The 15,614-nt window shown below is 60.6% G+C and overlaps 1 protein-coding gene across 2 annotated transcripts in view; it reads right to left on the bottom strand.

Moving 5' to 3' along the window:
* Positions 1-14,950, bottom strand: part of DSCAML1 (DS cell adhesion molecule like 1) — a 329,633-nt gene extending 314,683 nt beyond the window's left edge. Inside the window, exon 1 of one of the 2 annotated variants that reach the window (XM_059707764.1) lies at positions 14,564-14,950. In XM_059707764.1, the coding sequence (XP_059563747.1) occupies positions 14,564-14,609 (46 nt within the window). In that variant the 5' untranslated portion in view covers positions 14,610-14,950. The remainder of the gene's footprint in view (positions 1-14,563) is intronic. The other variant, XM_059707763.1, reaches the window with a different exon arrangement.
* Positions 14,951-15,614: the final 664 nt, after the last annotated feature.

The raw sequence follows: 15,614 nt of genomic DNA, 5'->3' as shown, positions 1-15,614 counted from the left end.
TGCTGCCCCCAGTCATGGCTTCACGTCTGCAGGACCTCCTGGGCCATGCTACTATTCCTTTTTTTTAAGTATTTTATTATTATTTTTAATCTTTTGTTGTTGTTGTTGCTAATCCCCACCCAAGAATATTTTTCCCATTAATTTCCTTTTTTTTTTTTTAACAGAGAGTGCGAGGGAGAGGGAGAGACAGAGAGAAACATTGATCTGAGAGAGACACATCAATTGGTTGCCTCTCACATGAGCCCCGACCAGGGCCAGGGATGCCTGCAACCAAGTATGTGCCCTTGACCAGAATCGAACCCGGAAGCCTTCAGTCTGCAGGCCGACACTCTATCCACTGAGCCCAACTGGCCAGGGCGCGATGCTACTATTCTATTTCCATTTGACATGAAGGGTAAGAGACGAAGACTCAGAGTTAACTAACTTACCCAAAGTAACGCAGAGGGTACCAGTCAGCGCCGGATCCGGGCCGCAAACCAACGGTGCCGCCCTTGCTGAGCCGGGCACGGAGCTGACGACAAGTCAAACCACAAAATATAGGCGGGATTCTCCTCCCCAACAAGTCTTCCACCCCCTGAGCCCCCACACCCCAACACATTCCCAGCCTTCTTCTCTCCCGCTGGACACCTGTCCCAGCCTCCCTGCCTGTGAGGCAGCCCTTCCCAGGCTCCCCACCCTCCCGCAGGAGCCAGCCACAACGCCCGCCCCTGCCTGCACGCGGGCCCGGGGCCTGCCAGAGCCAGGGACAGGGTCTCAGCAGCCACATGAGAAGACCTACTTGATGGATTGACCGGGACTGTCCAGCCACCTGTCAGGCTAATGAAAGACAGATTTACAGCAAAGGAGAGCGGCCTCCTGGTTCTCCCGCCCGGTGTGAGCTGCTGTCTTCCGAGCCTGGGCCGGGGAGGTCAGACCAACCATTCATCGCTGCGTGCGGCTGACAGCGCGTGGCCGTCAGGAAACATCACCTCGGGCGTAAAACAAGAGCGTTCTGCACCTACATCGGCCTCATATTTTACCATCACAGGCACCTGTCAGCCCCAGACGCAGAAGCCCTTCCACAAACATGACTTTAGTCTCACCCACCTGCTCAGAGAAAGGCGTGAGCAGATGCACACAGAAGAAACTGAGGCACTGACCACCTCAAATCTCTGCCATGTGCCCAGGTGAAGGCTGGCCCAGGGAACAGTGAGCGGCTGCGGCGGCAGTGGGTGCGCGCAGTCCCCTCGCGACACAGGGGAGTAGCCGGGCCCGAGGGCCTCCCGGAGGCTGGCGTGGCCTTCACATGGGGCTTTCCCTCCTTCTCAGTCTCCTGGAGGAGTCTTCTGAGCCTCAGCAGCTCAGAGAAGAGCCAGGAGTGTGTGCAGAGCTGGAGCGGGAGCTGGGGGTCTGACAGAGCTACTTCCCTCCTCCTCCCTGACCAGCTGTGTGGCCTCAGGCAGCCCACTGGCAGCTCTGAGCCCTGGTGTCAAAAGAGGGAGGATTGCAGGATTGCATCACCTACCTGCCCTCCACCCCCACCCCCACCCCCACCCAGGACCGCCCAGCGGCAACAGGGAATGTGACTGTGCTTGGTGCCACTTGATGAGGTGTGAGTCTGAGGGATGGGCTTGCTGTTCTGGTCCCAGCAACCCCCACCCCAGGGGCCAGGGGGCCTAAGGTGAGGGCAAAGGATGCCAGGGCCAGCACCCCTCTGCACCTGTGGGACTCCAGGCCTTTCCCACCCCCTTCGCCTCCTCCTCCCCCGCAATCAGGGCTGTCCTCCCCGCGTCCTTGCTGACCAGGGACCAGGAAAGACTTGGTTCTCAGGGGGTCAGGAGCAGCCATGGTCAGCAGGCCCGGTGTGGGGAAGCATCAGGAGGGGACTGGCCAGAAGGGCCCCCCAGCACCAGGGCAGTGAGCAGAGGGCTGAGCACGGATTCCCCACGAGCCCCGGCAGGGAGGTCCATTACTCAGCGTCTGAGAGGAGGCTCTGGGAACGAGGAGGCTCTGGGAACAGGGCTGGAGCCTAGCCTGGGTAGAGGATCGGAATGAGGCCCTCCTGGGAAGGGACTGCCGGCACAGTGGCTCGGTGACACGTGTGGGTCTGGCATGTGTGGGGAACACGGCAGAAACCTTCCAGGCAGGGCACTGGTGGGACTGGGGAGAGGAGGCAGAATCAGCGGGCTGGGCCCTCAGTGGTGGGCGCGGGGGCGGGGGGTGGGGGGGTTTGCAGGCTCCTCCTGGTGCTCATGGCCTGATCGTTCAGGACAGGTGACTGAGGTCAGTCGAGTTCTTGGAGCCTGTGCCCAACTTCCTTCTGGCCACACCATTTCCCTGGCCAATGGCACAAAGCTCTCCAAAGAGAGGAGACTAACATTAATTGAGCACCTACTGTGTGCATGCACCGGGCTTCTCCTGTAATCCTCACACAAAGGAGCTGCATGTACGGGGGAGGAGAAGGGGCTCATGGGGAGAAATTGCCCAAGTCACACAGCGAGACGGAGACAGAGCCAGCCCCCAGCAAGGCCGGCCTGGCCCCCAAGCCCGGCGTTTTCTGCCACAAGTTTGGGGCCTGATGAGGTGTCTCCTTCACTCTCTGAGGCCGATCCTAATTGGGAAAACAAATCCCTGGACAGGAAACGCCTCCTCTCCCTCACTCCCCAGCCCCGCTGCTTCTGCTTCCCTTGCAGGCTGAGTGGGAATATTCACAGAGAGAACGAGGGGGGGGGGGGGGCAGCACTTCACATGTGAAGAGAGACATTCAGATCAACAGCAGCGCTTCTCTGGTCGGAGGGGAAAGTGGGTTTTTAATAGAAAATGGAAGTTGTGGGCTCGGTTGTGATGTGACAGACGCCCAGCCCTAAGCCCAGTTAATCTCCTCGCGGTAACACCGAGCACCCGATGCCGCCCCATAGATCAGGCTCCACCCCCAGAGATTAGCCGAGTGGAAATAGCACAGCGATATTTTTAAACCGGAAATCGCCCCGGGCATTTGGCTGCCCCAGGATCACCCCCGAAACCTAAATATTCGTTGCATCGACTCCCTCACTCTGCCCTGCGTCTGGCCAGGGGGATTAGTTTGTGGAAAGAAAGGGGACACCAGGTATTCGTCACCCATGGGCCGCCCGGGTTGGGAGGGGGGTGTCTGGCCAACCCAGGCTTCCTCCCAGGTGCACCCTGGATTGTCCCCGATCATCGGGAATGACCACCCAGGGGACTGACACCCCCACGGGGAGGAGGGAGGCACTGTGCTCTCCCCCTCAGGACACTGACTGGTCTCACTCTTGGGGCTCCTCCCGGGAGCTGAGCCAGCGCTGGGCCCCATCACGCCCCCACCCCAGACAGGCAGGGGCCTGAGCAAGGAGTCTGCCTGGGCACAGTCATGGGTGAGAGAGCACAGCGGGTCCTCAGGGGAGCGGGAGGCAGGGGAAGTGGGCGGGGCTCCCTGCAGGCTGTGAGTTCCCCTCCCGCTCACCACTCCATCCCGGGGCCTAGCACAGGCCTGGGCACTCAGCACAACGGCCACCCACTCAGACCCCGAAGCCAGAGGTGAGTCCCTGCTCTGCCACTAAGAGCAGTGTGACCTGGGCCAGCGCTGACCCTGTGTCAAGTGTGACCTGGGCCAGCGCTGACCCTGTGTCAAGTGTGACCTGGGCCAGAGCATGACCCCTGTGTCAAGTGTGACCTGGGCCAGAGCATGACCTCTGCGTCAAGTGTGACCTGGGCCAGCGCTGACCCTGTGTCAAGTGTGACCTGGGCCAGAGCATGACCCCTGTGTCAAGTGTGACCTGGGCCAGAGCATGACCTCTGTGTCAAGTGTGACCTGGGCCAGCACTGACCCCTGTGTCAAGTGTGACCTGGACCAGAGCATGACCTCTGTGTCAAGTGTGACCTGGGCCAGCGCTGACTTCTGTGTCAAGTGTGACCTGGGTCAGCACTGACCCTGTGTCAAGTGTGACCTGGGCCAGTGCTGACCTCTGTGTCAAGTGTGACATGGGCCAGCGCTGACCTCTGTGTCAAGTGTGACCTGGACCAGCACTGACCCTGTGTCAAGTGTGACCTGGCCAGCACTGACCCCTGTGTCAAGTGTGACCTGGGCCAGCGCTGACCCCTGTGTCAAGTGTGACCTGGGCCAGAGCATGACCTCTGTGTCAAGTGTGACCTGGACCAGCACTGACCCCTGTGTCGAGTGTGACCTGGGCCAGAGCATGACCTCTGTGTCGAGTGTGACCTGGGCCAGAGCATGACCTCTGTGTCAAGTGTGACCTGGACCAGCACTGACCCCTGTGTCAAGTGTGACCTGGGCCAGAGCATGACCTCTGTGTCAAGTGTGACCTGGGCCAGAGCATGACCTCTGTCTCAAGTGTGACCTGGGCCAGTGCTGACCTCTGTGTCAAGTGTGACCTGGGTCAGCACTGACCTCTGTGTCATGTGTGACCTGGGCCAGTGCTGACCCCTGTGTCAAGTGCGACCTGGGCCAGCGCTGACCCTGTGCAGAGGGCTCGCAGGTAGATGAGTTCAGGGGTGATGGTTCCTAGTGAGAAAGGGCCCGCCTCACCTCAGTATCTTTTGCTGTGATCATTGTTATTAGAGCACAAGCATTATTTGTGAAATAAATACCCCACAACAAGCATCTACCTCTCACCTACAATAACACTAATAACATCAACACAAGGAAAGACTGAAGCTCTCAGCGTTACCCCGCACAAGAGTCGCTGCAGCGCTATGTAACGCGTGGGCCCCCCAGACAGTGGGAGGGCCGTCTGCCCCGGCAGGAAGCTCTCGGTTCAGGTGGCCCGGTCTCCAGGCCGGCCGCCCTCCTCTGGGAAAAGATGGACCTGCCATCTGGGCTCCAAGGTCACCTTCCCCAGCAGAGGGCATTCTCCTGGTCGGCCTGAGGACCTTCGCACCGCAGTGGCTGGACCTGCTGATCGAGGCCATGCGAGGACGAAGCGTGGCCAAGCGCGGCGCTGGCCCCTACGGCTCGGCCGCCGTGCGGGCCTGAGAGGCTCCGGTTCATTGCGAGGCTGATCGCCACACAAAGGCTCCCGCTCCCATGCAGGCGGGCAAAACTAGGTTTACAGTGTGAGCACACAGCCCGGTTTGCTCTCGTCTGATTCATTAATGATGGTATTGTTTTCCGTAAGAACAACTGGAAACTGCCTCGGGTATACTGTTTGTCTTCACTCTGATTGTCCTCATCCCACAGCTGGACAAACTAGGCCCGGAGGGGACCGGCCAGCGGTGCCCGGGGCCCCGCTCAACCCCTGCGTCCATCCAAATGCAGCCCAGCGAGCGGCTCCGGCGCCAGCATCAGGAAGCCCTTGTGTGTGCGTCTTGAAGACAGACGGAGTCTAGGCCCTCGGCCAGAGCTGGTCCTTCCCCTGGGACGAGACGGGGCAGCGGGGACGGAATCCGGTGCCTTCAGTCCACGGCCCCCCCCCACCGGGCACACCTGCTTCACCATCCTCACCAGGCCGTGCCCACTGTCTCTGCAGCACTTGGCTTTTGCCACGCACCATGCAGACCCTTTACTTGCATTACGGTGCCTTTGGCCCTGACACCAGCCCGGAATGTGGCTGCCACACGAGGCCACATGTGACAGTGAGAGAGCAGGGTCCCTTTCTATAGCTGCGCCTCTCAAGGGGCCGGCATCCCAGGTGTGTCCTGTCTCCGGGTGGTGAACATACCACAGGCGGTCTCTGACAAAGGACAGCAACTCGGGTAGAAGAGTTCTGATTTATTTGGGACTGTCCCAGACATCAAACACTTTATCCCCAGTATGTCCTCTCCACAAGGAAACGCTAGCAGCTCCGTACTCTAGGCACCGAGATGCCAAAATACCACCCACCCCCATTTCCAAACGCCCTGGGGCGGCCATCCTACCCCCTCTAGAAGCCTGGCCAGGGTCCAAGTACTCCACCTCTGTCCACCAGAAACATGGTTGTTCTTTCCTCTCCTTTTTTTGTTAATCCCCACCCGAGGATATTTTCCCATTTTAGAGAGAGTGGAAGAGAGGGAAGGACAGAGAGAAATATCGATGTGAGAGAAACACATCAATTGTTTGCCTCCTGCACATGCCCTGACCAGGGCCCAGGCCGGGGAGGACCCTGCAACCACGGTCCGTGCCCTTGACCGGAATCGAACCCAGGACCCTTTGGTCTGTAGGCTGATACTCTAGCCACTGAGCCAAACTGGCCAGGGCTCTTTTTCCCCATTTTTTTAAAGATTCTCAGCACGAACACTTCCTGTAACCGCAACCAGGAACCTACAGGACCCGGTGAAGACCAACCATCCTTCAACCTAAAGGCCCTGCTCCTCTGGCTCCGGGAGAAATTATGAGCCAACAGCTGACAGTGAACAGACTCCAACCTCCAGCCCCTTCCCGCCAGGCCTGTCCCGGGCCCCGGGGCCCGAGGGTCTCCCAGGGAGCTGGCCCAGACGGCACAGTTGTCCCAGAGACCCTCGATTTAGACTGCTAATGCTTGAGGGGCTTAAAAGATTACTTTGTCCAGTCCCCTCCGTTTCCTGGTGGAGAGAGTGAGGCCTAGAGCGGTGGACCTGTGCACCCAGAGCTCGCTGGTCCCCCCACAGGGGCATCGCCTCAGGAAAGGGCGCCAGCGGCCTGTGGAGATGCCGGCATCTGGGTCATGGAGGGTGGAGTCGTCCAGGGACACCCAAGGTCATGGGCTGTCAAGGGTGTTCCCTATACACAAACTACCTAAAACCCAGCGAGACTCCTCCCAGCAGGAGAGACAGAGAAAGCCACCCCGCTACAAGGTAGGGCTCACCCTGTGCGGCCCATTTACATCACTTTATGGCATCAAATCCAGGCAGTTCTTACTCTGACCAGTCCTGGTAGAGATTTAGCAACCGATCCCAGCTTTCCTTTGGCAGGTGTGTGTATGTGTGTGCGTGTGTGTGTGCGCGTGTGTGCGTGAATGAGAAAGAGGCTGTCCTGCCTTTGTGTCCCCGCTGGGACAGACCCGTCTCCACCGCTTCCCATTCGGGGACCCCCACTTGCCGAAGCAGCACCTCAGGAATGGAGACGCAGCGTGGGGAGATGAAATGCCTTCTGAGGGAGCATGAGAGGGAGCAGGGACGCCGGGTGCCTGGAGGAGAGCACATTTGCCTATGAGCCAGTCACGGTTAGCACAGGGCAGAGGCTGCCCCTAGGCCAGTGATGGCGAATCTTTTGAGCTTGGCGTGTCAGCATTTTGAAAAACCCTAACTTAACTCTGGTGCCGTGTCACGTAGAGAAATTTTTTGATATTTGCAACCATAGTAAAACAAAGACTTATATTTTTGATATTTATTTTATCTATTTAAATGCCATTTAACAAAGAAAAATCAACCCAAAAAATGAGTTCGCGTGTCACCTCTGACACGCGTGTCATAGGTTCGCCATCACTGCCCTGGAGCCACGTGGTCTGAAGGGTGGAGGACCAGGGAGCAGAGGGACGGGGCCTGGACCGGGGTGGCCGATTCCATAGGTGACTGTCATAGTCGAGCCGTATGACCAGGCGAGCGCCTGGGAGGGAAGGCGTTTCCTGGGGCCGGAGGGGCTGGGGCAGAGGGAGACCCACTGCTGGTGGGAAGCTGCCCAGGCAGCAGGCATCTGACTGGGGGACACCTTCCCCGGGAGACTTGCCCACGCAGTTGCCCCGAGGCAGGGTCTCTGCCTCTCACCCCCAGCAGCCGGGCGCCCAGGACCCTGACTCAGCAGCGCTCTCAGGACCTGGTTCCAGTCATTGCTCTCATTCAAATGAGGTCACACAAGGTAGGACCCAGAGCTCACGGATCTCCCCACAGACTGGGTGCTGGGAGGGAGCCTCGCCCCCTGGGAAGGTTCCGGAGGCTCTGCGGGAGCCTGCCTCCGAGGGCCTGGGAGGGACCAGGCAGGGACTGCCACCCCCTGGGCGCTGGGCAGCGGGGAATCTGCCATGTCTGCTCCAAAAGCTGCTGCCAGCCTGGACGCGCTGCCTCAGCTGTTCCCATGTGGATGAAAGCAGAGGCTGAGAACAGTCTCTAGAGGTGGGGGCCCCAGAAGGGGAGACCGCCCCACGCAGCTGCGAGACCTTCGTTTCCCTGTGAGGAAATGACAGTAATTATACCTCCTCTTTCAGCAGAGCATTCACACGGCTGAAACCGATTTTTGTGTTTTTACATGTGTGTGTTTATATGTTACCCTGTTCGGTTTACAAAGTGTTGTCACATGATGTACCAGGGATGCCCCTCGTCCTTCTCCCACACAGGCAGTACCAAGTGCTGTGTGGGACAGTCGGGCAGGGGATGTGCCCATTTTACAGATGAGGAAGTAGAGGCATGTGGGCTCTTAGGTAACCCGCCTGACTCAGGCCACGCTTTATTCCCCAGGCCATGGACAATGCTTTTTCTCATTCACATGCACACACTCACACACACACACATATATACACACACACACACACACTCACACACACACACACACACTCACACTCACACACACACACTCACACTCACACACACACACACTCACACACACACACTCACACACACACTCACACACACACACACACACTCACACTCACTCACACACACACTCACACACACACACTCACACAAACACACTCACACACACACACTCACACTCACACACACACTCACACACACACACACTCACACACACACACTCACACTCACACACACACACTCACACACACACACTCACACACACACACTCACACTCACTCACACACACACACTCACACACACACTCACACTCACATACACACACACTCACACTCACACACACACACACTCACACACACACACTCACACACACACACTCACACACACACATACTCACACACACACACTCACACACACACTCACACACACACTCACACTCACACACACACACTCACACACACTCACACACACACACACACACTCACACACTCACACACAGTTCAATGGGCAGGCAGCTCGCATTGAATGACTGTTCTTCATGAAGATGGTGATCTTGGAACCGGTCAGTGCACGTGTCATGCAGAGCAGGAGCACGGGAAGGTGGGACAGGTGGCTGAACGGACGAGGGGATAGCAGCTGGTGGCAGAGGAGGTACTCAAGGCTAACACTGTTCATGCTCACCCAGCCCTGGGCAAACATCTGTTCACAGGGCACATGGCTGCTGTGCCCACACCCCCCCACACACACTCAGAGAGCCCACAGGCCACAACCTGCCATGGGCAACACTTGGCCTCCAGGTCAGGAGCTGTGTCTCCGAGGCTGACTGGGTCATGGAGGGTGGAGTCGTCCAGGGACACCCAAGGTCATGGGCTGCCAAGGGTGTTCTCTATACACAAACTACCTAGACCCAGCGAGACTCCTCCCAGCAGGAGAGACAGAGAAAGCCACCCCGCTACAAGGTAGGGCTCACCCTGTGCGGCCCATTTACATCACTTTATGGCATCAAATCCAGACAGTTCTTACTCTGACCAGTCCTGGTAGAGATTTAGCAACCGATCCCAGCTTTCCTTTGGCAGGTAGGAGGCTGGCCTTTGCCTCACCCCATAACCATGTCTGGAGCCAACCTCTGCCCTCACCTTTTCTGCTATTACCGTCAGCCATGGCCAGGGAGGGAGTGCTGGGTCCGGGACACCCGGTGCCGCAGGGCTCCGCTCTCTCGCTGAGGATGAGGCTACAAGCTACCCAGCTGGTGGTAGGACGGGGGAGGGGGGCCCCTGCCCTGGTCCCCTCTCAGTCTTTCTTATTCTACATCTAAGCCGGTTAGCTTGGCCAGTGCAGCTGCTTGAGGCAGGACCTGACGATCTGCTGGGGCTGGGGGAGGGGAGGGGGGGGGAGCAGTGCCGAACGGAAGCAGAGGTCATGTGTGTATGAGCACCACCTCTGCTCTGCTGCTTCGTAGGCATTGTCTCCTTAACCCCATTTCACAGCTGGAGAAAGTGAGGCTCCGAGAGGCCCGAGCCAGAACCTCGCTGGGAGGCCTTGGAGCCTGGAAATGCAGACAAACCCACTCCTGAGGCTGCAGCCGCAGCCCCAGCCCCAGCCCCAGGCAGGCTCCCAGCGGGCTCCCTTCCCCAGAGGAGCCCTGCCCTCTGGCGTTTGCTCCTCTAGCAGGATCCCAATTCTTCACCCCTCCCTCTGTGATCACAGCGCCTGCCATCCCGCCGCCCGACTGCCGGGCGCCACGCAGGACCCTGGCCTCCAGGCCCTGGAACACGAGGGCCGGCTCTTCCCCAGCCCCGCTGAGGGCACGGCCTTCTCCAAGCCGGAAGTCCACAGACCAGGAGGGAAAAGAGCAGTTCGCCGCACTTCACCGCACTTCACATCAGGGGCTGCTTCTCCGGAGCCACAGCCCGAGCACTGGGCCTCGGGGGGCGTCGGGGCGCTCACCGGAGGCTCATGCTGGCCCTGTTCCCACTGCCAGCGAGTCCCTCTCTTCACCCTCCTCTTCCTACAGCCCATGCCCCAAGCTTGGTCGGCCATACTGCCCATCCTCCCCAACAGCAGAGCCAGTGCCTGGGTGCTGAGTCCACGCAGGCCTAACACTCAGAGGAGAGAGACACACCCCAAATCCCAGGCCTCGGCTCCTGCCTCACGCCCGCTCCTTACCAGGACAAGGCCACTGCCTGGCTGCTCCTGGGGGAGGCCCTTGGCCTGGGCAGGTGAGCATGCAAATCTGAATGTAAATTATATGCAAATCCAGGGCCTGCCCTTGAGTTCCAGGCACCCCCCCCCCCACCCTGCATCTCTGCTGCCTGTGGCTCACCCCACTCAGGCCTGGTGCTCCCGGGAATATACGGTGCTCGGGCCGAGAAAGCACTGCGGGGGGCGGGGGGGGCTCTCCTCTCAGCTGCTTCAAATGTCCCCCGGACGAGATCCTGACGGAGGGCAGGCTCTCCCAGCCTGGAGCTATGCCCCGAACAAAGCGTTCTCTGAATACCCACCCTCCCTTCAACTCACCCACCACAGAATCACCCTCCACCAACCCCGGGGGTGCCCACTGGAGCCGTGGGTACCAAGCATGGGGTTCCTGAAGCCGTGGAGAAGGTAAGGGGGCTTGAGGTCCGCACCCCTTTGTCAAAGGCCAAGAGCCCACCAGATGCTGGGGCAGACCCCCACCCCGTGTCGGGGGGGGGGGCTCCCAGCCTCTCTGTTGGGGGCTTGCTTCTTTAGCAAAACATCTCTAGGCCAAACCGGTGCTCGCATGCCCACCTCCTTCCTCCCCACCTGCCAATTTAGGAAACAGAAGCCTCTCCCCTCCTGGGATCTGCTAACCTAATGCCGCCTTCGGGTCAACTGCTCACTTGCTTTTTGTTCCTCGTCGAGCTCCCCATTCTGCTGCGGAAATATAGGAAAGGCAGCTGCCTGGTGCCCAGAAGCATGCCGCGTCGCAGAGGTTTGTGGGCACCATGGCAGTTCCTTCTCGCCCGTGTAATTCTAGCGCCACAGCCGCTGCCCACCACCCCACCCCAGTGCTCACTGGGCCTTCCCCTGCTTCCCCTGAGCTGCATTTGCCATTTCAAGATTTTGAAACACATCCCCCCGCCCCCGACTCCCCCTCTTTTAATTAGACACTGAACAGAGTGTTAGAGATTTGCTTAATGGTTCGACGAAGGCTTTTAATTTGGTATTCTCAAGAGAGAAGAACCACGAGTCCCCATTGGAGAGGTTGGGGTGGGAAATGAAAAAAATCAATGCAACCCATTACTTTGGCTTTTAGAAAACAGGAATTTTACTGCCGGGAAGCTGGTCTTTTACACAGTAAAAATGCAAATGCCGGCGACGCAGATGCTGGCACGCGGGATGGAAGCGGGGAGAGCCGCGCTGGGGTTCATCTGGCTGCCCAAGCCGGGGTTTGTTTTGGCGATAATAAGACCGTTATTGAAGACTCGATAACCGATTATTAAAATATCTTCCCAGTTTAGTTCTGGGGAATCGGTCTGAGCTCAGTCTTTATCCAAAAAAAAAAAAAAAAAAAAGGTTTCGAGAGGAATGGAAATAACAGAAGCTTAAAACACATTCAATCACCGCTTAATTCCGTCCAGAGGATGAGCCATCTCCTCGTTTCCTCTCCTCTGGCTCTGCCTCCTCCCGTTCCTCACAGATGGACGTACAAATTATTGCAGGAGGGTATTGTTTTCTGAAACAGGCTTGAACATCACATTTACATTTTCTTTGGTGCCGCGGGGGTGGCTGGCAACGGGAGAGAAAAATACTCCAAACCCTATCTCCCCTGCTCTCACTGCATCCCATCTCCCCCAGCCGCTTCTGCCCCCCTCCCTCCCGTCCTCCCTCCCGTGGCACCCCAAGCGAACAGGCCCCGGGGACCAACCTGGCACCTAAGACCCAATCAAGGCTCTAAGCAAATGAAAGGCCTGCCTGGCGAGGCGCCCGGCCCAGCGCAGAGGCTGGAGCAGCTGCATGGCAGGCACAGGCGCGCCAGGGCTCTGCAGGCCAAAGAGCCACTCAGGTGCTGCCTCACCTGCACCTCCAACCTCCCAGGCCGACCTGGGACAGGGGCAACTTCCTTCCCGAGTTGGAAAGGGTGCTGCCCCTGGGCACCCCGCTGCCCCTGGGCCTTCTCCGCCCCCACCTCCATCTGCTGCCTCCTATCGAGTAGCGGAGCTTCATTTATTAATGCCCCGCTTCCGGGAGGGGGAGGGGAGGGGCATGGGGTTCTGCGCAGGGGCCTCCACTCCTGGGAATGGGCTGCTCAGGAGGAGGTCCCCAGAAAGAGGGGGCGGGTGGGTTGAGGACAAAGCTGGGCCCCGGTGTGCAGGGCTCAGGCCCCGCTTTCTCACCAGACAAAATGGAAAAGGGGTGGGGGCGAGAGGGAACCCGAGAGAGAAGCTGCCGCTCCTCACCTTATGTATTTTTAATATTAATGTAATTAAAACTGCAAGCCGAGCCAGCCTGCGGGGGCGGGGGAGGCAGGAAGAGCCTGGGAGAGGGAGGCTGGGTGGTGTGTGTAGCGGGGTGTGGGGGGAATTTGAACGCTAGACGGCCTTCTCGCTCCCCGAAAGTGGGACGGGAGGGTGCTGTGCCGGGGACAAGCAGCTAGCCAACCTGGCCCAGGCTTGGTGTGGCCCCCAGCGGCCCCACTGCTCTGAGAAACTCACCTTGTCCACCACTGGGAGGCCACTCCCCCCTCCCCCTCACCTGCCCCTCACCAGGCCTCCAGGCAAACCCCAGCAGTGCCTTGGCCTTCAGTCTGGCTTTGACCAGGAGTATTGACAAATGGAATAGGGGTTACCTCCCCCCCAAAGCCAGGAGCCGCAGCAACCAGCTACAGCAGGTTGGGGACGCCGCACCCCTGGGGCCTCTGCACTGAGGACTGGACCCCCTGGAGCGCCCGCCATTGGCTGGACTGCCCTTCCCCCGTCGCCCAGGGGTCAAGAGTGGTCGCTCCTCCCGGGTCACCACCTGGGCAAAGGGGGGCGGGGAGAAACCGCCCCCAGGCGGAAGGGAGAAAAGTTGGAGGGCTGAACCCGGGAAGCTGCTGAGCGCACAGCGTGTGTGCTTCCCGCACAAGGGCGTGGAGTTCGGCCGGTCTCCCGCCATCTGCGCCCCCTGGCACGTCCTCTACCAAAGCCTGGAAGCCCGGCCGCCAACGGCCTGGCCCCGACTCGGTGCCCAGCGCTCTGGTCGGAGACGTCTGCCCCCTTCCAACTGCCGGTCCCGGCCACTTGGAGGTCAGGTGCGCAGCGCCAGCAGGTCTGGGCACGCCGGACACCTGGACCCACCCTGGCAACGCTTCCTCCGCCGGACAGAGGACACGCCCCGCCCCTCCTGCCCCATCCCCGCTCCGGAGGGAAGACTGGCCCGTGTCCGGCTGACCGGCTGACGGGCACGCAGCGGAGAACCTGGCGCCTTGGAGCGCGCTGCTCGGTAGCTAAGGCGGAGCCGCGAAGCCCGGGTGCGCGGGGAGGGGGGAGGGCGAGGGGGAGGGGACCTGGGAGGGCGGCCTTTGGGTTTGGAGAACAACTTGCTCTCCTGGGGACCCCAGCTCTCGGGACCCCAGCTCTTCTGCTGAGCATCGAGCCCGCTCCACTGGGCACCTTTAGGGCGGCGCAGGGGTCCGGCGGCGGAGGCGCGCGGGGGCGAAGGTGCAGTAGCCGCCGGGTCCGAGGCCGGAGGAAGCGAGGGCTCCCGTGGACACCCCCCTCCCGAGAACCCGGCCATTCGGAGGGCAACTCAGAGGGCACCCCGGGGTCCCAGCGCCCCCAAGCCGCAGGAAGTGGCCCGGGAGCTGGGGAGGGGTCGGGGCAGAACTGCGCCCGGCGAGGAGCGGGGGAGGGGGGAGGGGCTCGGGCACCCCCCCACCCTCACCTCGACACCAAAACGGCAGGAGCGGTGGCCAGCGGAGCGGCCCGGGGCGGACTCTCACCTGGCCCCTCTCCGGGTGCTCGCCCTGTCCCCGCTGCCACCCACCCAGGGCCGGGCAGCGGGTCGGTCCCCGGACATCTGGAGCCCGCCCGGCACCCCGCTTGGCACCCCACCCGGCACCCCGCCTGGCCGTCAGCGCGCGCGCTCCCGGCGCTGCCCCCGCCGCCGGCGGCTCGCGCGGGCTCACCTTTGTGCCAAGAGTCCAGGAGCAGGAGGAAAGTTACCAGCCACATGCCATACAGAGGCCGGTTCCCCGAGGATGGTCCTTGGCCGCGTGCGGCAGCGCCTCTCCCCGCTCCGCGCTCGCAGCCGCCCGACTCCGCGCCGCTCTCTGCTCCTCGCCGAGCGCTCGGCGGCTCCTCCCTCCCGGCTCCCCGCTCCTGTCATCCGCGGGGCTGGGCCAGGCGCCGCTCTCCCCGCCCCCCCGCGGCACCCCGGGGGTGAGCGCCGCCCAAGTCGGCCCCCAGACCCGCACGCACAGGGTCGAGGACCCGGACGTAGGACCCTGCCAGGGGTTCGCCGTCTGGGAGGCAAGGGGTCCCTGCCACCCGCTGGCTCAGAGCTGCGGGCGCGCACAGGCGTGTGTCACAGGAGTGCCAAGAGCCCACCGTGCCAAGATGCCCGGATCTCCCGGCCGTCACCTGGGGACAGCGTTCTGTGCCTCCTTCAGGCCAGTTTACCCCATTGGGTGGGGGTCTCCATAAAATCCAGACTAAGATCCGTGGGTGCCATCAGCGCTCTCTCCACCCCACAGCTCAAAGCTGCTGCCTTCCAGCCCTGTCACCTCTGCAGGTCAGCCTGGGGGCCTTCCGCCCCTCCGGACCCGCTGGGATTCTCTGGGCACAGCACGTGGGCTTGTTTAGACAGTATCTGCGTCCTTCAGTGTCTGCTCATCTCCTGCATCTTCAAGACCTACCACCCCCAGCTCCCTCACCAAACAAAAACGGGCTTCTCCCTTACACCAGCCTGCATGAAGCTGGTGCAGGATGGAGCAGGCGTGAGGGAGGGATCCTCGCAAGTACAAAGTAAATGTTGAGCACCTGCTGAGTGCCGGACCCTGGGCTGGGCTGGCGGGGGGCCCAAGGCTGGCTGAGCCAGGTCGGGCGGTGGGAGCTGGCAAGGGTGAGAAGCCCTCCTGGCCCCGGGCAGGGTCCAGAAAAGGGATCCCAGCGGCTCTGAGAACGGATAAGCCGGGCCTGGGCCTGGGCCTCCCCTCCTTGAGGGTAACGGAGGCCACC

The sequence above is a fragment of the Myotis daubentonii genome, chromosome 9 (assembly GCF_963259705.1).
Source record: "Myotis daubentonii chromosome 9, mMyoDau2.1, whole genome shotgun sequence".
NCBI classification, from domain to species: Eukaryota; Metazoa; Chordata; class Mammalia; order Chiroptera; family Vespertilionidae; genus Myotis; species Myotis daubentonii.
This window is presented reverse-complemented; position numbering and strand designations above follow the sequence as displayed.